This window comes from Biomphalaria glabrata, chromosome 5 (genome assembly GCF_947242115.1).
Source record: "Biomphalaria glabrata chromosome 5, xgBioGlab47.1, whole genome shotgun sequence".
NCBI classification, from domain to species: Eukaryota; Metazoa; Mollusca; class Gastropoda; family Planorbidae; genus Biomphalaria; species Biomphalaria glabrata.
The window spans coordinates 17215689-17239864 of NC_074715.1; the positions used below are offsets into that span (position 1 = coordinate 17215689).

Consider the following 24176-nt stretch of genomic DNA (forward strand, 5'->3'; position numbering starts at 1 on the left):
CAACGCAAGATAAGTGTCCAGTTGGTGAGTATTCTTTTTATATGTAAGGAATTGAATTAAATAGGCTATATAAACGTTTCATCTAGTTAATACAATTAGGGCCAACTGTTTATTGAAATATTAACCACTTTCTAGAACTTCTTTATTTGAATAAGTTCGGTGCACAGTTTTATTTTGCGCTTCTAGCACAAAAACAAAAAATCTTTTCGATGCATTCTGTGGTTCATTGTTAGTGTCTTAAGGTGTAGTGGGCTTTCACTGTTCATACATCTAGTAGTATTAATAGACATTCATTATAAACTGAAGTGATCTACTAAAATAGGGCCTATCAGATTACATATTCTAGATTTCCATCATTAAGCTTAAAATGACAAGTGCCTAGGCAAAAAAAAAATGGAGGCGGGTTTACTGACATCACAAAAACGATATTGGATCAACATCTCATGCTTTAGGTGAGTTTTCTTCAAAGGCGTAGGCCTATCAGTGTTCACGTGTCAATCAAGTCATGCATGTTAATTAGATACTTAACTCTAGTAAGAATCATATCGCTGCTTCAATTTTTTAGGCTTCCATGAATAGCATGATAACTTTTTATTTACTGTAACATCTAGACTCTAGGTATTTCAAAAAGTTTTTTGTTTATCGGTTTATACTCTAGGCGAAATTATATTTCACTCGGTCTATCTTTTTTTTTTTATCTGCAAGATGCAGTGTCCACTATGATATTTTGTATTTCCTCCGCTTGATACGATTGTAAAATGTTTTGCATATTTCGAATGTTCCTTCAGATTGGGGGGGGGGGGGGGGGGCATTGAAAAGAACGAACGACAGTTCAGCGCGCAGGCAGCCACATTTTTTGCCACTATGATATTTGGTTTATGTTTTTAGCTGCACGATATTGTGTCCACTTCGGTATTTTATCTGTTTTCATCTGCACCTAAAGTATTTTGTTTCACCTGCGCGATGAAGCGAGATGGATGAGGTGACCACTATGATATTTTATCAATTTATATTTTGCCAGGACACCCATCATTCGAGTGGCACTACAACCCATGCAGGACCCTGGCCTGCTCCAGCACATCTTTCCAATCTGATCTATCTTGGGCTTTACATCTCCATGCCCGGACTCTTAGCTGTTGTAGATCTGCCTCTACATCAAGCTACCGTGTTCTGCCTTTGGGACGCTTGCCTTTTGGTTTTTTCCGGTGAACAATCTTTGCTCCTCTGTTACATTCTTTCGAGGTGACCTGCACAACGTAATCACTTCCCTTTAATTTCGGTCACTATGGAGGGGTCTTCATATAGCTGGTATATTTCTTGGTTGGTTCGAGTCCTCCATCCGGTTGCCTCATGTATGGTTGGCCGACCATAATTTTTTCTGAGGATTTTTCTTTCCTAAGTATATCCATTTAGCTGTTGTTTTTGTCAGTGTCCAGGTTTCACTTGCATTCATAACTAGTGCCCACTGGTCTTCTTAGATGTGAATTTGCTTTTCATTATGTGTTGTATGTCATAGAAAGCTGTTGCCTGACGCTAGACGTTCCTTTAATTCTGTTATTAGGTCATTTTTTGTATGCATCATGCTTCCTAAATATTTAAGCGTTTCTAACTTGTGGTTAGTAATTTTAATATATTGTTCTTCTGCCAGATTTCTCTTGTCATTAAAACATACTGTTTTGTTGTTAAATGATTATTTAATTCCGTGGTTTATGTTTAATTCAATATTTTTAAATTTTGTTTTCAGCTTTCTCCTCATCCTAATCTTCAGTATCGCATCATCCATACTGGTGGCTTCTGCTCTGATGGTAGAGAAATTGTTGCCTAGCAACAGGTACTGGCTAGTGGTAGCAGTACAGATTACCACCTGGTGTATTTTACTCAAGACTCTACAACTGTTGATTTTATCGGGACTGACTGACATCATACTAACACCTTGAACTAGAGTTTAGTCTTTAGTTTGGACAGATTGTACATAAACACAAGAAGAGAACAAGTGGATGTGAACAAGAAGATGTATTAAGTTTACAAATTAAAATACACTGAACTTGTTTTCAAGTCTTCTTATAAAGACATGTTGATTACTGCCCCTATCCCATGTACATTATGCAGTTTATATGATATTCATTTAAATATGAATGTTTGTAAATATTGTCAGCATATTGATAACCTCTTTATAACATCGATGTTTTATTTATGACTTTTGTATACTATAGCCATGACTGATGTTCAGTGACTGAGACATTGAAGAAACAACACAAGAAGCAGAAAGGGGTTTATATTAAAATGGAAATAAAAAAAAGATTTTAAATGAAAGAAGATATTGCTATTATAACATGGTGTAATACCTGAATTACATATTCTGTTGTCATTTTAAATATTATGCTGGATACTTTTTCTTCTTCTGTATCTTGTCGACATAAGCTAAAGTATGTTTTACTTGGCTTTATACTTTCTAGCCTATGTATAATCAAAAAGACAATTACATTGGCACAATGTCAGAAATTATTTTATTCAACTAAACACAATTATATGAATTTCAAATGGTTTATATTTAGTAAACAGAACATTCAAATTAATAAAACAGCAGGCAACAAAATAATGATTCCTGTTAAAAAAAAAAGGTTAATATAAAGCTGGAGTGATTTCTGAGTATTTCTACTACCAAACAGATTGTCACAAAAGTTTCCCATGATGAGGACTTGTATTAGTTGCATTATTTAAATACCAAGACAGTTTGTCCTTTGTTGCCGGCCTTCTTAACAGCCTGAAGTTTCCTCCTCTTTAAAAGTGGTTCAGACTTGTCTGGAGTATTCTCTTTAAAATCAGTTCTTGTCTTAGGTGGGTCTACAGAGTAGAAAGTATGATCTTGACAGTATAATAGGAACAACTCTGGGATAATTAACTCCGCTAAAGGAGATTTATTTTAATATGTACCACACAGGTATTACCATCAATTTGTTTATGAATCCATGCTATCTATTAGTTATTGAATAATTATCCCATTAGAATGGTTTTATCAATCTTGGAGTGTAAAAGTTGACTATGGCAAGGTGAATGAATGTTGAACTTATTATTTCTTTTACTCAATATTCTTGATACAATATGAAAACAAAATGACTAGACTAGACTAGAGTGCTGGTGTGTATCACTATAGTTTGCATATCTTTTTGTAAGTAGTTTTTTACTTCTCTAATAGCCAGGGGACCAAATCTTGTCATTAGTTTTACATTAAATGAACATTACTATCTTAAATACCTTCATATAATGTCATCAATCGAGTGTTCCACTGTTTCAATTTAGAACAATGACTCTGTATACAAAAAATAACAAAAAGTAAATAAAAGTAAAATAAGACTAAGAAAAAAATTTTGTTTTTTTTTTAGCTGTTTAAAATTGTTAAAAAGAAAATAGGGGGGAAAAAAAAGTGTCTGGTTGAAATATTTGACTAATGTAATTAGAACAAAAGTTAATCTCTTTGCTGATGATTGCTTTGTGTTTAACACAATTTAAAAAAAAAATCAATTGGAGCATCTCTTCTCTCTCAGAAAATGGCCAATGAATGAGGTAGTTCCGAATCTCTGACCTACTTTATAAAAAGTCACGTGACTGTGGTCTTATACATGGCAATATCTTCCTATGATAAGATGTAGATCTAGATTTAGTGCTAGCCTAGATCTAGTAGTCCTACTAAATAATCATAAAAATTAGTGAATAATTGTAACATACTTTTTATTACTTAAAGAGGTATAGATCTAGACTATTTTCATGTTTAAATTAAAATGAAATCAATGAGGTCATTAATGTAAACAACACACCCACGTGACTGAAAAGAGATCCGGAACTACCTCATTATATTTAGAGTAACAAAAAAAAAAAACTAATATAAATTAAAATTATTTATCTTATTCATGGTAAACCAAGTACCCACACTAAAAATATTAAATACTCTTCCTTTCTGAAAATACAACTGAATACATTTATAAAATAACAACATAATACAGAAACAAGTGAAGACAAATAAATGGAAAATGAAGCAAACAGTTAAAAAGAAAAAGGTAAACATTACAAAGTGAAGGCTACAAAGAGAGTGAAGAAAAAAAAAGTGTTGCAAGGTAATTAGAAACAAAAAATATAAAATTAAACAAAAATCAATACCTACTTTATGTTCTAATAATATAGTAAACTAAAAATTCATATTTTAAGTCAACGAAAAATTAGGAAGAAAAAAAAATTGCCAGTATGGGGTTCAAAACCATGATGATTGCAATATTAGCATGATGCTCTATCAGCTTAGCTAATCAATCATACTACCATGTGTGAAATTTTAGCTTGAAATAAATTATTTAATTTTTTACTACAGTTTTTGACTTGTTCTTTTAACCACCTTCCATTTTTTGACTATGAAGAAAGGGACTTAACATGCATGCAGTAAAAATATTTTAAAAGAAGCAATCCACACTTACGTTTTGTTGAGACTGCTGTACTGAATGAAGTTCTTCTGTTAGATCTAATGGTGGTGATTCAGAGCCTTGTCTTGCTATGACAGTATTAAGTTGTGGAGGTCTAATGTTTTCAACTGCATTCACAACTGTAAAGATATACAAACTATTTTAAATATCTAGTGATAAATAAAGATACTTCATCTGAGACAAAATTTTACATCCTAGACTTTTTCAATTTAAACTTTGGTAAACTTTTGTAAAAGCTATTTCTTTGAGGATCTTGTCTTTAAAGCTGACTGTCTACGATACTTTAAACTAAGCTCAAGAATCTTACATATAGATTGAATAACATGTACTAACCATCAATTTGTTTACGTAAAGGTGTAGTAAGGCCAATACAAATTTTCTGCCTTGGGATATTTGGAAATGTAGTCTTTCCTTCATTCCCTTTTTGTCCAGGCTTCCTTTTAAAATTGCTGTTGGGCAAATTTGAAGCCAAATGTAAGGAAGAGGATGATCTAGTGTTGGTGATAGTGTTACGGCTTTTCAGATCCTCTTTTAGTGATGGCAGCACTGGCTGAACAGGCATGCACTTGTGTGTTTGAGAGAAGCGGTCAAAATAAGGCACATTGTTAGCTCTCAGACTGAATTTTGAACCACTTGATGGCTCCACTATTCCTAAAGCTTTACAATTCGACATATGATAATTAGTTGTATTCGTGGCTTTTTGTGAGAAACCTTTGATCCTTGGATGATTAGATATGTCACACAAATCAAAAGGATTATCAGAATGATGAGAAGAAGTCTTCTTTGAGAATGCATGATCTGAATATAAATATGAAGGGATTTGACTAAGATTTTCATCATCTTTAGAACCTTTCAATAAATTCAAAATATTACTGTCAGGGTCAGGTACAAGTTGAGCAACAGTATGGGGGTTATCAACAATGTCTCTATGATGCAATGAATCAAGGTCTTCATTGCACACTTTAGAACATGCTCTTGGCCTAGGATTATTCAAAGATTCTTGGAATGAAAATAGGGAACTGCAATCTTTTTTTAAGAAATCCATTTCATCAGAAAAATTTGATCTTACATTAGAACAGTGACAGGAATGAGGCACTGAAACCCCAACATGCTCCACTTTATTAAGAGAATGTACTCTTCCACAATTGTTATACACAGACCTCTTCAAAGCTTGAAGATCAGGAATGTTACAACTGTTAATGTTTAGATTGTAAGACATTGGCCTGACCTCATCTGCAGACTTACTCACATTTTTATTATTGTTTGCATTATGGATTGTTTGATGAATTTGATGAAACTTTGAACTATCATTTCTTGTAGCTTGAAACATGCTAGTGTTTCTGACTTCTGGCATTTGTTCACAATATTTTTGTGCTTGGGAGTTAAATTTAAGAATCCCTGCTTCATCAGGGAAAAACTCATCACTTAATATCCCAAAGGAATTCTCACAAGATTTTTGACTATCAAACTCTTCACAGTTTATAAAGTGGGGTTGGGATAAAGCTAATGGCTTGTTACTTTCAGCATTCATCAACAACTGTTTATCAGGCATCAAGCTGCCAGATTGTTCATTCTGTTGGTAGCTTCTGACAAGCTGTTGATGCTGTGGATAACATGAAACATAAGATGTAGAAGGTTTCAACACATCATCTTTGACCAAATCTGGTGAGGGCAATGCATTCAGGGGTGACACTTCTTGGTCCTGCACCAGTGGTGAATAGGTTAGAGAGTTATAGCTATCTGCACTCACAGAAGATCTTCCACTATTACTTAGTGATCTTACTTGAGTCTCTATAGGTGTCTGTGGATTCAGGCTTTTCCATTCTGTTAGTGACTGGGATAGGTACTAATAGAGACAAAGTTTAAATAGTTGATGAAACACACTAAAATATTCTTCTACTTATAACTACAATTTACACATGAAAAAAAAATTGTATCTAGATCAGAAAAGAAGAAATTACTATAAATATGTAATATTAACCAAAAACCAATAACTTTCTTAAAGTGTGACAAAATTAATATAAACAAATCTTTTTATAAACAGCTCTTGACACTAAGTATAAGCTAAATGTTCTTTTTCATCCCCCCCCCCAAAACAAAAAAAGAAACAACAAAAACATATTTAGGAATTTTATGCAACAAACCATTAGAACTTTTTTAGGTATCTCTGGGATTTCCTTAATGTCATCTTCTGATTTGTTAAGAATTTCTTCAAGAGTTAGTGATTTTAACAGCAACTGTGCACTGTGAGATAAAAAACAGTTTTATTTGAGCAAATCAAATGAACACATTTTCAGGAAAATGAAAGCTTTTCATACAATGAATTACATATATTAAGGAGAAGAGTCAACTTGCTATTAGCATCAGGAGGAGAAAAGTATTCAGAAAAGAGTCAACTTGCTATTAGCTTCAGGAGGAGAAAAGTATTCAGAGAAGAATCAACTTGCTATTAGCATCAGGAGGAGAAAAGTATTCAGAGAAGAATCAACTTGCTATTAGCATCAGGAGGAGAAATGTATTCTAAATGATTTGCGTTTCTATTAGAATTATAATATTTGATTGACTTACATAGACTATGGCACAATTTTCTCCTAACGATAAATTAGGTATTTATGGTTATTTTTATCCATTATGTAGGGTTAATCAATTTTATGAAGGACTGTTAATGATATTACAATACATTTTCCTATTATTGCTTGTCTTATAAACATAGAAATCATAAGTATTTTTGTGAGTACAATTTTATTGCATTTTATAACTTCATTCATATAGTTAATCAACTTATACTGGTACCTATGAAATAAGAGTATTGTGAATTTGTGTACACATTTCTAAAAGAAAAAGAATATGATATAGGACTGTTCATATTATATCTGTATTTATTGTAATATTAAAGTTAGTTTAATATTATGTTTAATTGTTTCTTGAATAGGCCATGGGCAGTTCTTATGTTCAGATTAAATTACGAAGACAAACACTATGAATTCATTATTCATAATTTAATTTGCACTTAAAAAAATTCAGGATTCAAAAGAATGTCATTGAAAAAGAAACAAAGGAAAAAGACAAAAATATTAACTAAAAATTTAAATTTGTATGTATTTTTGAATTATTGTTATTTACTAGACTAATTTATAAGCAATACTTTCAAAACAGTTAACCAGCTTCTAGAAAAAGAGTTACTGATATAGACAATTTAATTTGAAACTTAAAGCAATATATTATATATATGATTTCACACAACTTTCAAACAAATTTCTAAAATATCTATAAAAAAATACCTGAAAGAACTTAAGCAAGAAAATTGTAGTAGGAATTCTTCACTCTGTAGATCAAAACATCATTATATAAATCTTTGTGTTAAAATAAAAGAAACATTTAGACAAAAGTTTGCGCTCAAGAAAACATATAACTGACAGTTTATAATTTCCTTTCAGTTGATACACATTTATTTTCTTCCTTTCAATGGAAAAAGCAAGAATCTAAAGAGTTCTTGAAGGTTGATACTCATACAGGATATATTTGAGATATGACTTAAGATGGGAGATGAATGAAATTTATATTATCAACTTCATCTTTAAGGTGAATGGTATCAACACTGCTAAGATTTTATTATATTTTAATGCACTCATTTCCTATGTTCATGAAAAATTCAAAAGATACTAACATTGACAGAAAATGTTGAAAATCTAAAGGCAACATATTAGAAATAAAAACTCATAGCTTAATGCTCAACTAATAAAAGCTGATTAATATAAGATTTATGTTGATATACCTGAGAAATATCTGAAGAAAGCCATGATCTAGCTAGATCTTGTTCCTGACTGGTTGACATATAAACTTGAGCAATACTTTGTATTGTTTTAGCTACATCATCTTCATTTAAGCAGTATAATATCTAAGAAAAAAATTTGCATGTTTTATACCAGTGGTTCTCAAACTGTGGTCTGCGGACCCCAAGAAGATGAAAATCATATACAATATAAATAACTGCTTTGCTAAGAGCCAGTTCATCAAATAAGAAAAATTTAATAATAATCAACGTGCCCCTCACTAATGTTTAATATGTCTATTATAAACTATTCTATGATGATGTTATTGTTGACCCTGCTTGGCAAAACAAAAAGATTGCTAACATATTTTGAGCATGAATATCAGATCACTTATTTTACAAACCAATAAACATCATTCTTTCAATTTCTCTGCTTTATCATGCCATTCAAATAGGCCAAGCTTTATTTTAATGTTTCCAACTGAAGACCCTGAGACTCCTTGACACACCAACATCAGTCTGGTTATTTATTGTTTACATTTTATGATTAATTATTAAGCTATACAATGGTAATTTGTGCTTGTTAATTGTTTTTCATATGCCCATCTAACCATTACATTATGGATAAACATTTTAAACATAAGCAGACATCTGAAGAAGAGCAATAGCGGCAATGAACTGAGACATGATGCCATAAGAGAGGCTGCACCACGTTATCCAAATTTAGGTAAATATGCTGAATATTCAAGATTTGGAAGTATACCATACAAAGGCAAAAGTGATCAGCCACAATGTGTCATTGTTTAAATATGTTATCAAATAAAAGTATGAAACCTGCTAAATTAAAGCGTCATCTTGTAACAAATAACAATGGACTAAAAGACAAACCCCTGATTTCTTCAAAAGTCAAGCAAAAGTGTATGCAAATCAGCAGAAAACTATTAGAAATGCAACAACGGTGAATGAAAAAGCTCTGAAGGCTTCATTAATTACGGCATTGCAAATAGGGCAGAGCAAAAAAAAGCACACAAGTTTGCAGAGAGTTTGATTATTTCAGTGGCTTTAGAAATATGTGATATGGGGTCCACTAATATTGTATGGCTTGTAAAGTGGTCCCTGAACTGAAAAAGTTTGAGAACCATTGTTATTTGAGAACTGCTTTTTTAATAATACCAATACAAAAATTGATATTTAAAAAAAAAGCAACAACAATTTTCAATATCTCCTATTATCACAACAAAATTAAAAAAAAAAGAAACTGGAATGGAAGCTAAGAATACTGAATAATGAATGTATTTATAATGGAAACAATAAAATCAGTAACACTCAAAAAAGAATATATATTAATGATGAAATATGTATGTAAAAAAAAATAATTGAAAAACAAACTTATTAAGTGTCAGGTCAGTATAGTGAAGTTGAGTGTTTTCAAAGACATTAATAGTCCATTGTTTTAACCTAGTGGGTCAATCACCTTTTCGTTATGATAATGTAAACTTTGCAGTAGCTTGAAGGTAAGAATCAGTTTATTAAATGTCTCAATTAGAACACATGGCTAATAATAAACTAACAGAAAAACAGCTATGTCTTATTCTATTACTTTATACTGAACTTCTTGATTGTCGAGTGTAGCACATAAATTCAACAGAGATGCTTGCAGATTGAAAATCATGCCAAGTGTTTCTTTGTCTAGCAAATAACTGAAAATAACAAACAATTCCTTAGATTAAAAATTCAGTATAACAAAAACATTCAGATCAGTTGCATTTTTTTTGTAGAATCATACACTTCAATAAAATAAAATATTGCATATTTAGAAAATGTATTTTACCAAGTACCCCTTGATTCACCCAATATATACAAAAGCTCCTTTGATCAACAGGGCAACCCCTTCTATAACTATCAATGTAACCTTACCTACTACAAGCTGAGAGTCCATGTAATATAATGAAGCAATTAGAGAACTGCAGGCCCAGTGTAACCAATCTTGTAGCAGTTACTTCCAAATCTAAATGTTTGTTGACATCCTGCAATGGCAGTAGCACTATACAGTCAGAGATGCCAACAATAAGGTCAGCAAAGTAGATTTGCTTTCCACAGCTCAATGTCCTGTAGTCACGTTCAATCACCAAAATGTTGTATCTACCAATCAAACACAGAGTTAACTTTGACAATCTAGTTTTCTAACCTGTCTGTTTTTTATTAAAAAATAAACAAATATCATAGCACAACTGTTTACAAATAAGTCCTGCTCACTAAATAACAGATCATCCTTTTGTTGTTAGAGTAAACTAATTTTGTTGTAAGAAAGGTAGTAAAACAGACTTGTTGGCAAAGATTGAAGCATATACAGACCACAGGATGCAGGTCAAGTACAATTCACTTTTATAACTAACTGTAACTAGTCACCACTAGTTCTTTAACAGATACCCATAAAAGCAGGGTGAAATTAAGAATGGTAAAGCATTTAAACCTCACTATGTTTAGTTGAGGACTGTAGTGTTAAAAGCCAGGTAAAGGTTCTACTGATAAACTTCAGAGGTAAGAACTTGTAGGGCAAATACATGCAAATTACCTTGCTTCTAACAAATAAACCAGCTGTCTGTACTGAGTCAAACAAGTAGAGCAAATCATAGAAATGGGAGAGGTCAATTCTTTACAGGCTTCATTGGTCTCTACAAAAGTTCACAAAATATGATAAGCATTTAATGGAAACAAAGATATTTAGGAGTTGAGTGTAATAAAGAAAAAAAATACAGGATCATTAACAAAAAATCAAACAATAGATTAACTAATAATAATCAGACATTGCCTTCATCAGCTGTTTTTACATAAACTATAAAAAAATGTTTTTAAAAAAACAACAACAGCCCAACTATGATTTAGCCAAAATAGCTTTATTTAAACATCATTGTAGGCATATCTTATCTACAAATTATAGCAATCAAGAGATTACTTTGGCCTTTACCTATGTGTGTTGGCAATTGATCTAACATGCCAAAATAATAATCACAGCATTTAACAGATTGGAAATTGACACCATTGAAAATTGAGGGGAATGCAAAACATTAAAAGGGCTTAAGTATTTAAAATCCACTGGCCCCCAAAAAAAGGCTTGCTGTGACTTTCTGAAAGTGTTGGCATGACTGATCAACAATAATCATGTTCTATTTACAAGGGTTTGATTTATTCCACTAAATAGTATGAAATAACAAAGACATTTACTTACTTGCAACAGCTACACTGGGTGTATACTGTGTTTTAAGATCAAAGTAAGCTATATCATGATCTCTGCAGAGGTTTCTAAAAAATGTGCCCATCCTTTCATCAAAGACAACAACCAGGGAGAAAGATGAGACATGCTGAATCTGGCACTCAATGTAAGGTACTATGAAAACTCTGTCAGGTGACCTAGACACATAAAAAATAAAACAAATAGGAATTGATCATTTATGTCTCTGTCTTAAGAAACAAGAGATGCCATACAAATGATTTATTGCTGTCGGTTTCTTTAGCGTGAGTCAGTGTAAAGTGAATAATAATAATATAATACATGCCTAATACATAGATTAGATAGGACTAAAATATGCACTACTAACTATTTCCATAGAAAATCTACTTTGTAGAACCTATAAATCTATTAAAAAATGTAAATGTCTTACTCTTGCACATGCAGAGTTCTTAAATCTGTACCAACAAAAGGTGTCAATTTGAGTGTTTTTGACAATACATGCTGAATGACTGATAATAGTTTGGAAAATCCTCTTTGAACAATTATTAATACCTGGAATATTGTAAAGAAAAAAAGTATTAAAGACATTTGAAATATCTAAACAAACAATTTTTTGTTGCTGACTGTGTTGTTGAAATTAATATAATAAGCAACTTATTTTGAATTTTCAAATTTATCAAGCTATTATATATTTAAATTATAATTCTTAATTCAATTTTGTCAAGGTGTAATTATATAATGTTAATATTATGAAAAATTTACAAAGACGATAATCTAGAACCAAAATAGTTGTGTATATGACAGTAATGGAACAGCTTTAGGGTAGTGACAGTGATAGGCTGCCCGGTGTGTGGTATGTGCTCTAGACTGTCATCATGATTATCCTGAGTTCAAATTTTGCCTGCTGCCATTCTCAGCTGTCCTAAAGGAAGTTTTAAAAATTTAAAACAAACAAAAAAGACCAAAGTACAAATGAGTTATTCTTACAAGAAACAAAGACTACTGCGCTTTACAAAAAATTTTAAAATCCAAACTTCGGTGGCTATACCATGTCACAAGTTTCACAGGACTTGCATGAGATGTTAAGATTGGCAAGAGACAGGAAGAACTTTGAATAAGTGAAAGTAAAGGTTATGCTACATCAGTAGTAAGACTAATCTATGTTTGTAACCCCAGATCTCCTAGCTAGCAAGGGTGAAGTGTTGTCCGAAAGAATGAAGTTGGAACGTAATACCGATTAATTGTGTGTGTGTGTGTATATATATATATATATATATACATGGGGGGGTGGTACTAGCTATTATAACAGCTACAAACCTTAGAACTTGCATAGTGTGCTAGAAAAGTCTCTATTTCATGACACAAAGTGCTTAGTTTAGGGTGTAAGATGTTTTCTTGATGGAAAGTACACTGATACAGCCTTAACTGTTTACAGAGTTCATTCAGTGATTCTGAAAGGAATGAATATGACACAGACCCATTAAGATATAAGACATTTTCTTGGAGTATGACAGCTTCATTGTGCTTTTTTAAGTATATACATACATTATTTAGTAAGCATGTTTACACAAATGCATCTGATATTTGAACTGTAAGCTAATTCAAACCAATAAAATGAATACTAAACTTACTGTCAGAGTTTGAAGGGCAACCTTCTATCTGTGATGTGACCCAAGAAATGCAAGTCTCTAGACCACAATGTAACAGAAGATCTGCAGCTGATCTCAGTGTGTGCACTATGTAAAGACTTATAAGCATGGCTGGAAGAAATGGATCGTTTGACTTAATTAATCATTGGAGTAGGATATCATGTCTCTCAATTATTTGTAAACTAGTTATATATTTATTTACTTTAAACAAGAGACAAAAAAGTGATAAGTATTTTTTTTAATTGCTTACAAAAATCAGTTGATTTTTGTGATGAACTAATATTTTTAGATGTGCCTGAGTTTTGTTTTAGATATTCCTTCAGAAGAAACTGTGTTTTATCAACAGAAATGTCCATAAAGGTGACATTGGAAGACAAAATACTAAGCATCTTTAGGGAAGTCATATAGGGCTTGGCATAATCTTGAATATATTCCAACACTTCTTTAAAAGACTCTGTAAAATATACATTTGTAACAATTATCAAAAACAATATCATTATTCAATAAGACATCATCCTCAACCTCTCAATGAAAGATTGTAAAAATATAATCATCATTTACTTTCTAAAAGATATTATATAACTTAGAAAAACTTTAACAAGTATAATAAGACTTTAGTTTTAGTTGAAATGAACACAGCCAATAACCAATAAAAAAAAGTAATAATAAGTGAGACCAACAAAGATAATACACAAAAATATATCAAGAAAATCACTGAGATTTTAAGAAACTCAGCTAATCACTTCATTAGAATCTGCTGAGGTGGAAAAAAAGCAGATTCCGGTAAGTTGACCGATTTGTTAATTTAAGTCCAATGAATGTTTTGATTTATTGACCAGATGGCAAATGATCTTATCAGTTGTAAGTTCACACCTTCTTCTTGTAGCTAATGGTCAATAGTTAGAAAGAACTTAGAAAAAAATAAATTGAAGGTGCTACCAAACTAAAAAAAGAATATTCTAATTCTATTCAAAATTTGGAACTGGTGCACCATTCACAGCCAATTTAAAATGTACTTTTAAAACTATCAAAAAGACAAAAGCAACAAATACAAAATAAACAACAATTAACCAAAACAAAACTCTTGTCACAGATTGATGGATTTAATGTTCCAAAGTTCTCCAATCAAATGTGAGAATATATTTCACCTGTTATGTTGACTTCTATAGTTTTTGAGAAGCTTTTCTCCACTCCAGTAGGGACCATTGGTGTGATAACACTTTGTATAACTGGAGTTGTAAGCTTTGTTTGACTTGTTTCACCAAGACTAGTGTCTATTAAAAAAAAAAGAATATTTGTTAACATTTTTTAAAGACATACATAATATAATCAATTTAATTTAGAAATTAACTATACAGAGGTCAACATACAAATGTGCCCTAATAGACATAAGATAATTTAGTCTACTTTGAAAGATTTAAATATATCTCACTTGTACACAGCATGTAGCATAAGATGGAATTTGAATGAATGAATGTTTAAACATAAGTGAATATGATATAACAAACAATAAGATGGAATTTGAATGAATGAATGTAACATATCTGAATATGATATAAAAAACAATGTCAGTAATTTAAAACTGTAATCGTTATTTAAACAATGTGACTATTTTGTAGAAATATGGTTATATATTTGTGAATAATATAAAACATATTTGACCAATTTTAAATATACATAAACAAACCTGGTGTCTCTTTAGACTTCTGTCTCGCTCTAACCCGAAGGAAAGCATCTACAGGGTCATGTAGTTTTGCATCAGTGTCATCATGGATTATTTGCTGCACTATTAAATTAGATTTTTGACATTTAAATTAAATTTTGTAGGAATTTTACTTACATAAAATTAAATGGCCAAATTATTAATTTTATTATAAAATAAACTTCAACTAACTTGTTGTTTTTTCTTTAACCCTAATCAAAAAATTTGGAACAGGAGTAGCTTTTGGCAGAAGTATAATAATAATATAAAAAAGAAAAGGAAAGGCTGTTGTGGTTGAATGTTAACTAGCATATTTTAATTAGCCAGTACAATATACTATCTTTTTTTATATTTGACACTAATGTTGCAGAAATATAAAGTAATAGTAATTGAAATTCAAATACATACCACTAAGAGTCTGTTCATTATCCCTTCCAATGTTATCCTTTGTTGCACATTCCCACTGAGATTCTAAACAATGATTTTAATTTTTAAAAAAAAGTTATCTTTCATCATGAAAAGTAAAAAAAAAAAAAAAAGAATTCATATTTTACTCTTTTATTAAATTAAATAAAAACAACAAATGCCTACAGACATTAAAAACTTTATACCCAAATCAAAGAAAGGGATTCTCTCAAACTCTTCAGGTGAGGCAAGTTTAAAACAACTCTCGGCATCATTGTGCAGACCTGAAACCGATGAAGTTGGACTTGATACTCTAGGGCAGCTAATATTCCATGTCAGATGCTCATCCAGAGAACTCAAGTCTATTTCTGATATCCCAAGGAGCTCTGTAGCTTCATCAAAAAAATCTGGGTATATCACACATGGCAGGAGTGGAACTATTCAGAGGGAAGCAGACAATACATTAAAATGTGCACAATTATGTGCAATAGTGTAACTTTTTCTTATTGACTGTCTATAATAAAATTATTATTCTTACTCTAGTTATTTATTTTTTGGGTGAATGTTATCAAGATTGCTTTAAAAAACAAAAAAGGTGATTTGAATTGAAACTCAGGGCTCAAGCCTCCACAACTAATTCAATTTATACCATCACATATGTCAAGTATGATTTCTTTCCCCTTGTTTGATGCCAATCAAAATTATCAATTACCAATAGTTAATTAACTGAATGGTTAATTAGCTAGGTACTAGAAATACTTGTGCAAAGTTTCAACTTGATCTGAGATTGGGTGTGGCAGAAATAATGTGTACAAACATTTGACCTGACAGACAGAGTGAGTTGAGATAACCTTTGTAAACATTCCTCTTTGAATATTTTAGCATAAAAAACAATGAATACAAAAGATTGATTCTTTATTTCAAGAGATATTGTCTATTATGTAAAAAAAAAAATCTCTTAAAAAATATTCTGGAAAAAAAAAATATTTTCTAAGTTTACAAAATTTGACCTGAAATAATCTAACATAATTTTTTTTAATGAAGTAGCTCTATTGACTTTTGATATTTTATAGTAGTTTTTTAAAGATGTAATTAATATATCAATAGTGGCCATAGGAAATACTGCATTCCTCATTAATCTTTGGACTCGAAGACAAGCCTTATTATTATCAGAGCATAATTTGCTTATCATTTACCTGGGATCTGCATCTCATCATAGTGTTTCTCTTTACACCAGACTTTCCTTTCCAAATTCATAAACTGTCTAGAATTCAAAATGGAGCTGGAGGAAAAAAAATAAAAGTAAGCAAAAAAAAAAGTTCCATTTCAAAACATACTTATTAAAATAGTTTCTTGGTGCCTATATCTATTGTAAACTTCATGCTTCAACAATTTAACTGAGTTCAATAAAATGTTTCAATTCAAAATGTCTAAGTATACAGATTCTTACAGTGGCAACAGACTTAAGTCTTCTTCAAGAATGCTCAACTCATTTAAAAGTTCTTCTGTAATGTCAGTTTCCATGGCATGCTGTTTATCCAACAGAGAACAACTAAATATTGGCTGTGTCAAACAATCTGACCCCTTACCTATAAAAATCAGTTAAAAATAGATCTTAATTACTTTACACCAGCTTTATAACAATTAATAAAATAATTAATAATATAACAATAACTTTTCTTACATCAAACAACTTTATACTGAACTTCATGTGACTTCTTCAACTACAATGTAACAGGTAATATAAATATCATAACATGTAGACCAACTCTTTATAGCTAAAAAATAAACTTTGAAAGAACTAGAGAAGTCCAATATAAATATGTGTCCAATAGTTGTCTGACTGTATCAAGTAATTTAAATTTACCTTCAATGTGAGACTCTAACAAAGGCATTGAACTATTATCAACATCCAGGCAGTAATCCTCATCATCAAGGCAAGTTATAAAATATGAAGAAGCTGTTTCACTCTTCAGCAAATTTCTTAACTTGTCTAAAAATTAATAAATACCATTTATTTTTCATTTAGATATATATAATTTAATATTTGTAAGTGTATCTTAATACAAGTAATACTGTCAGAGAATGAATTTTAAATCAAGAAAATAAACTTTTACTGACTGCAGTATGAGAGAACCTATTTAACCTTCATTTTGAGCATAAAACTCATCAGCTATTTCAAAAGCAGTTAGATTTAAACATTCTGGTTGAAACTCATCTTTGAAGGAAGCAGGAAACAAAACAGTTTCAAAATCATTCTGAAAACAAAATTTTCAACCATAAATATTGGGGGAAAAAAAAAATGAATACATAAGTTGTTGTTTTTTTTTAATAAGGTTTAAAGTACCACTCCTGAATATACAAACAGGTCAAAGGATTCCACAGCTACACATCTTGGATCATTTAGAGCTTCTGGATCAATACTTTCAAAATGGAGATCATTTCTGACATAGAAAATATGAATGAATAATTGTTACCAAGTAGGCTATCTTCTAAATTAAACATTTATAATGTAGTATTTAAAATAATAATAATTTAAAATATAAAAAAATGAATAATAACAACAATAATATAAAAAGACTACAAGATACTTTTTTTTTATTAATATAAATACACAACATACTGAAAAATATCTTCCTCTTTCCAGTAGGAGCCATTGCTTTTGACAAATGGATCCTTTAGTTCTAGACTTTTCATCTTTTTGATCAAACTTAGTATATTTTGGAGTCTATCAAAAGTTGAGAGAAGCTCATTTGGAAATATGGGCACATCTAAAGGATCAAGTTTTGCTAGAAAATCAATTGTAAGCAGATGAGAAGCAGTCATCAAGACACAAAAATTTCTTTCATTTATTTCAATGCACAATGTTTTAAATTTTAAAAAATATTTCTATAATGAATTATTTAATTCTTTGGTGAATTTTCTATAATGCACAATCTATTTAGAAGAATAAAATTAACTCATTCCATACGTTAGTTTTTGTCAATGCAAAGGAGCAAAAAAAAAAAAACGTCTGAAAAATGTTCTAGTGATAGAATTGTATGTTCTTATATACAATCATTTTTTTTAGTTTCTATGGCAAGTAGCATATCAATGTTTTTGTCATTGAATGAGGAATGTTATACTGTAAACATGAATAAGATAATTACAAAAATAAAAAAGTTATTAAAGTTTAAGTACAACACTGTGGAAATCGCGTTGGCGCACTGTGCGGCGGTACGTATTGAATGAGTTAACTTTCATGGTATGCCTCATAGACAACTAAAGAAAGACACTGTTGTCTGAATATTAATTTTTTTTTCAAGGTGACAATATTGTTTTATAAAATGTGTTGTTTTTTGGATAACAGTATTTATGCTATAGATGTTAAGACTAGTCATATATTGACCAAAAAATATTGTTAAAAAATTTTTTATTAAAGCTAAAGGCAGTTTTTTTAAACCATATAATAAAAGAAAATTGTTTAAAATGTGTTAGCATACACATAAAATAAATAAGATTCTTCAAATATTTATAATTACTTACTACACAAGGTGAAAGGAAGAATGCAGTCACTGATATTTTCATCTATTCTATCAAACTCCTTTTCAAACGATAGATCCAAATTAAAGCTGCAATCCTCATCAATATCTGGAACTGAGCTTGGTATAATTTCACATGTCTTTTCTTCCTCATATCTAAGAAACAAAAATTTATATGGTCCAAAAAAAATATTTAATTAGTATGCAAGACAAAAAAAAGTGTTTACTGTTTCATAAAAAATGAAATGATGAATTATTTTTTAAGCTTAATAGTTGTTTTTTCTAATATTTTTAACTTACTGAGACAAAGAAAGACTTCTCTTTAATGTGTCATTCAATGAACATCTATTTAAATTGGTAAAATACTCAGTACCGAATACACTGCACTCATTTGACCAACTTGCTAATTCTTCACCTAGAGAAGAAAGAAATTATTTATAGTTGCTTAATGAAACTGAACAAAAAAATGTCTGTCTGTTCTCAGAATATTTTTAAAAAGAAGAAATTTAAAGCCTCAGATGAAACTAACTAGCATGACATCAGTTCATTCATCCAGAACTGAGAAACATGTCTTTGTGGCTGTGCTCTTTTAGGAGGGATGGTGAAAGAAGTATTTTAATGACCTAATATAAAAATACTTTTTTTCCTTGCTCATGGTAAAAAGAAAATGTAAATCAACAAACTTTTGTTATTGATGGCATACCATTTTCTAGTTTACACAATGCATTCAAAATGTTTTAGAGCTCTTTTATGCCAAACATATGTATATTATTCAACCTACAGATAAAAAGTATTTGAAAATAGTATGGAGTTTAAACAATTATTAGCATTTTTTTTTCTTTAAAGTCTAGTTTCTTCTTTACTAAAAGGAAATCTACTGCCAAGGGAAGACATAGATGGCAAAAAGAGAGCCTAAACTGACCACTGACTGACAATGGTTAAGTCTGAGCTGAATGTGGCAAAATATGTAGATCATAGGTAAGACTGCATAGCCATGTGAAATACTTTTTCTTAATCTTCACACTCAAATGCAGGTCTTATTATTATTACTATATTCTTTTACAGGAGAAATCAGCAGAAATCACAGAATCTGTCAAAAGGTGTAGTAATTAATACAGTTATTTAGTTACTTTTTGAAAACATACTGTTCCCTTTAGTTTCGCATAAACAAAATGTGTGAACAGAGGATCTACATCTGCTCAATGTATTGAGTTTCATGTAAGTACATTAAAGTGTTAAAGCTTAGCTATAAATGGAAATGGGGCTGTATACAAAAATGCACTGTAGACCATCTTTAACTGCTAGAGTCTGCATTTTTATTATTTCAAAGGTTTATCCAGCTTGAGCCAGAATGGTAAAGAGGCTGTAATATAGAGTCTTAAGGATGGGCTGTAATATAGAGTCTTAAGGATGGAAATAACTGCATTTTTGGAAATTTTAGGACATTCATTCAGCTTCTGAAATTTGTTGAGGAAAATAAGGTATTAGGTGAGTGTGCTATGTACATGAAATCCCTGTCTGTCATATCTGTCTGCCAAAGAAACAAGTAACTTCAATTAAGTTGAATTAACATTATCTGTTGACATTGTTTACTCTACCCAGGTTTTAAAGTTGTTGTTTTTTTCAAACAAGGAAAAAATGAATTTCTTCGTTTAGGCCCTTTCCTTTAAAAAATTATTACTCATGTAATTTTTTTAAAAAGATACCAAGAAAGACTCAGGTGTGTTAGTTTCCCACATTTGACATTATAGTACTGCATGCATTGTCTAAAAAAAATGCTAGTCTAATAGAAATAAGATATCCTGTTAATATTCTCTGTTTCTTAAACTGACACTAACTAACCTGTGAGGCAGCACACAATGTCTTTCAGAATGCAGCAATCAGCAGAATGTTGCTTTAGTTGTGGTACATGAAACACACAACTACTGAGGACTGTAGTTTTCTTTAATATAGCCTGTATACATTTAAAATGCATAATTCAACTGAATTGATACATACATTAATTTTGGCCTTTTTCTTTTTGCAAGAATGTGATCAAATCTTGCAACTGTTTTAGAATCATATCTATATAATTAAATACTCATAAATTATCTTTTTAAATTATAAATTAATGGGTAAAAACTAGTTCTTTATATACTTTTTGGGATAGTAATAGTAATACTGTTTATGACAGTAAACAATTAAGACAAGTACACTTATGCATGTGGGTAAGGTTAAGTTAGGAAAGCGAACAATAAACAAGTTAAATATGAAAAAATGCTTTTTAAAAACCTACTTATATTGCATAATAATGCATAAATTGTAAGACAAATTTCCATACGGATAATAAGATTATTATTATTTTACTATTATTTTTATGAATTGTTTTGAGTCCATCATGTGGTTAATTTTTGATGACTCTAAATTTAACCCAATTCATGCAATACCATATAGGTTTGTTGTCCTAAAAGGATAAACTTTTTGGTTTATCAATGGACCTTAGCTTTTTGAGTGTGACCCGAGAGCACTATTAGAATTTGTCAAGTCAGTGTATGTATTTTGTCCTCTTACTGGTAAATTTGGATTGCCCTTTATTATGGATGGAACTTGGTTAGTGTAACTTGCATGCTTATAGCATGCTTAGTGCGCTATGGTCCAATCACTTTTGTGGACCAATGGGAGGTGAGGGGGTATGTGGAAGAAGGTTTCCGAGCTACCTTTTCAAAAGCAATTTTTTTAAGAAATGTTTGAGTATGAAATCAACTCAAACCTCTATGATGGAAGGCCAATATGTTTCGCCACTGAGCTATTTGAGTACTTATAAAAATAGAAGGTTTTATATGGTCTATTGTCAGCTTGTTTGTAGTAGTGGGACTGTGCATGATTATTGTGACAGGTTACCTGCCTCCAATTTGTTACATTTTCCATATAAAACTAAGTTTATTAATTATGACTAATTGATTAAATGATTGTTGTTGTTTTTTTAATTGATTCAAGTATTGTCATAGACAATGAATAATTAAGCAAAGTTTCAACATTATCTGTCTGAGAATGGGAAGTGGGAGAATTAATGTATACAACATTTTTACCTGAGAGACAGACAGAGTGACTTGGTAAAGACATTTTAGATCTTGAAAGAGTCCAGTCACCATCTTAGTATTAAATATTAAAGGTGAAAATATCAAGAAAATGTGCAGCTTCAAGCATTGAAACAAATTTTGTTGATTGATAAATCTTACATGTCTGTATATGCCTACCTTCTGGTAAAAATTCTCTCCTCTATAATGTGGCATTTCTCTGTTCAGATTATATTTTTACTGAAAAATGAAGTTTTAAAAGTTTGTTTGCATTTTTAATTGTTAAAGCAGTAATATTCTATAAATTAATGTTTCACATAGATCTATGTCTTTTTTTTTCTAGAGGTGCCTATCTGTATTAAAACTCAATAAGTAACAAATACAGACTGCTATAAATGGGAAGCACAGTATCTAATGATGTATCACTTTTTAAGGAAAGTTGATAACCATCTAGTTAGTGTGAGTCATGCTTTTGAATACCTCCAAGTGTAAGTGTGGCAGAATAAGTCACTTTGCCTGCCTACCAAATTTAAAGTCTACCCAAAAGTGGTTCTCTCAATCCTTCTATATGGATCTGAGACTAGGACTTCTTGTACACTTTCAAAAAAGATGTCTTAATGCCATCATGAACATATGTTGGCAAGACCACACCACAAATAGCAATGTTCTTGCAAATGTCTGTATGGGCAGTATAGAGGGATAACAGAGGTGTCTCCCCAGAAATACTTAAAAGACCAGCTTAGGGGCCAACTTGAAGCTTTAATTGACATCAAAGAGAGCACCTGGCAGCAGACAGCTTCTGATCGCTGGATGTTTCTTAAAAGGCCGTGGAATAGCCTACTCATCTGAGACCAACGTCAGATGTAGATGTAATAATCATATGCATGGTTAAAGTTTGATACTAAAATAACTTTGTCTTAAAATTGGTTTGGTTAATCATATACCCGAAACAACTTTTTCTGGATTCTTTTTCACCAAACACTAAGATTAAGATCACTTTCATAGAACATCAATCATATAGTCTAGATATAGCTAATAAAGTCCTTATATTTCCTTTAGATGAGAAAAGAGTCCTTGTAATCACAACAAATTTCTGCAAGGATCAATTTAATAAAGCAGTCTAAGTCTTAGTCTTAGATTTTAAAAGTTTTTTTTTTACCACTATTACTAAAAACCATTTTCATGATTTTGTCCAATGAGATGACTGTTGAGGTTGTGAAACAAAAATAACCATTGGCATTAGGCTAATGATTAGGCCTACATCATCATTCATCATGATCATCATAACTGACATAATGATAATGCCATTAATAATGATAATTCATCAAATTTAATGATTCAATTTAGATTTTAGATCTAGATCTAGAATAATCTAGATCTAGTATATATATTCTAAACTAGATCTCTCTAGAATACTCTAGATCTAGATCTATATTCTATATCTAGATCCTGTTTATTTTTTACCAAATAAATCATAGTGAATGATGATATTGACAGTCTAAGTCTAGATTATAGATTAACTAAGTTTACTAATAAAAAAAATATTACTCTCTGAGTCTCTCTAGATTTGGTAATCTGGTCCAACATTTACATTATTATTAAGTTTTATTAATAACAATAACAAAATTAGATTATAATGATAAAAATATCATTGTTGATGGTTCATTAGATGATAAGAATCTAGATTTACTAGAAATCTAGATGTAGATTAGAATCTGACTAGACTCCAATTTAATCGTCTGCAAGATCTAGATCTAGATCTATTATTCTATAGATCATAGATTCTATTTAGATCTGTCTACCTATTATTTTACCTTTGACTTAAAAAGAGAAAGCTAACATAAAAAAAGGCGAAAGCATACTTAGCAACTCAGTCTTGAATAAGAATCTATTATAAGCGCTATTAGTTTGTTTTTTATAATTAAATCGAGTTCTAGACTTTAGTTCTCTAGGGCCCCTATACTCTATAGGCCTTTAAAATCTACCGGCGTAGCGTAGCCGGATAGGCAGCTGCGTAGGCTAGGTCTACTTACTACTAAATTATTCTATACTAGTTACTTACTAGATCTAGAAATAGATCTAGTTAATAAATGTCTAGGATATAAATCTAGATATCATATCTATAGTAATTTAGTATAGAATCTATATCAATATAAATATATGTAATAATAGTAATATATCTATCATCTTTTTTCCTTTAAAACCGATTAAAGTTAAAGTAAATTTACGTTCAAAAGGTTTTGAACGTGAATTATAGGCATAGATGATAGATCTTAAGCTATAGACTATATATAGATGCAGAGTTTCAGACAGTGCCATCACTCGGGTGGGTGTCACTCGGTGCGGTGAGCCCATATTATGGTGTCACCC

At 30.8% G+C, this 24176-nt stretch overlaps 1 protein-coding gene and 1 long non-coding RNA gene across 8 annotated transcripts; one reads left to right on the forward strand and one right to left on the reverse strand.

The window, feature by feature from the left end:
- Positions 1-242: 242 nt before the first annotated feature.
- Positions 243-4354, forward strand: LOC129926282 (uncharacterized). Its single transcript, XR_008777922.1, has 2 exons — positions 243-452; positions 1745-4354. It is a non-coding gene; the product is annotated as an uncharacterized LOC129926282 (long non-coding RNA).
- LOC106064345 (uncharacterized) lies at positions 2489-24052 on the reverse strand. Of its 7 annotated transcripts, none has more exons than XM_056029408.1 (30): positions 24035-24052; positions 21987-22046; positions 20593-20704; positions 19051-19165; positions 18755-18906; positions 17853-18018; positions 17577-17673; positions 17376-17487; positions 17097-17222; positions 16680-16818; positions 16426-16511; positions 15436-15666; positions 15233-15295; positions 14810-14908; positions 14271-14396; positions 13373-13576; positions 13105-13233; positions 12791-12924; positions 11904-12025; positions 11471-11652; positions 10817-10916; positions 10159-10383; positions 9842-9941; positions 8245-8367; positions 7751-7794; positions 6614-6713; positions 4803-6315; positions 4464-4588; positions 3256-3310; positions 2489-2844 (listed from the first exon to the last, which is right to left on the reverse strand). In XM_056029408.1, exons 2-30 carry the CDS (start codon positions 22020-22022, stop codon positions 2714-2716), a joined length of 4947 nt encoding a protein of 1648 aa, XP_055885383.1. In that variant the 5' UTR covers positions 22023-22046; positions 24035-24052; the 3' UTR covers positions 2489-2713. The 7 variants fall into 7 exon arrangements, with proteins under 7 accessions (XP_055885383.1, XP_055885382.1, XP_055885381.1 ...); XM_056029407.1 differs by lacking the exon at positions 24035-24052 and adding an exon at positions 23669-23686; XM_056029406.1 differs by lacking the exon at positions 24035-24052 and adding an exon at positions 23621-23637.
- Between the last annotated feature and the right edge of the window lie 124 nt (positions 24053-24176).

Excerpts from the sequence above, each read along its gene's own strand:
- LOC106064345 (XM_056029404.1), bottom strand. The coding sequence starts at position 21,881 with ATGGTGACTGGACTCTTTCAAGATCTAAAATGTCTTTACCAAGTCACT. Across the intron at positions 9,942-10,158 it reads GGACTCTCAGCTTGTAGTAG|TTATTTGCTAGACAAAGAAA; the intron begins GTAAGGTTACAT and ends TGTTATTTTCAG. Across the intron at positions 6,316-6,613 it reads TACCTAAAAAAGTTCTAATG|TACCTATCCCAGTCACTAAC; the intron begins GTTTGTTGCATA and ends TGTCTCTATTAG.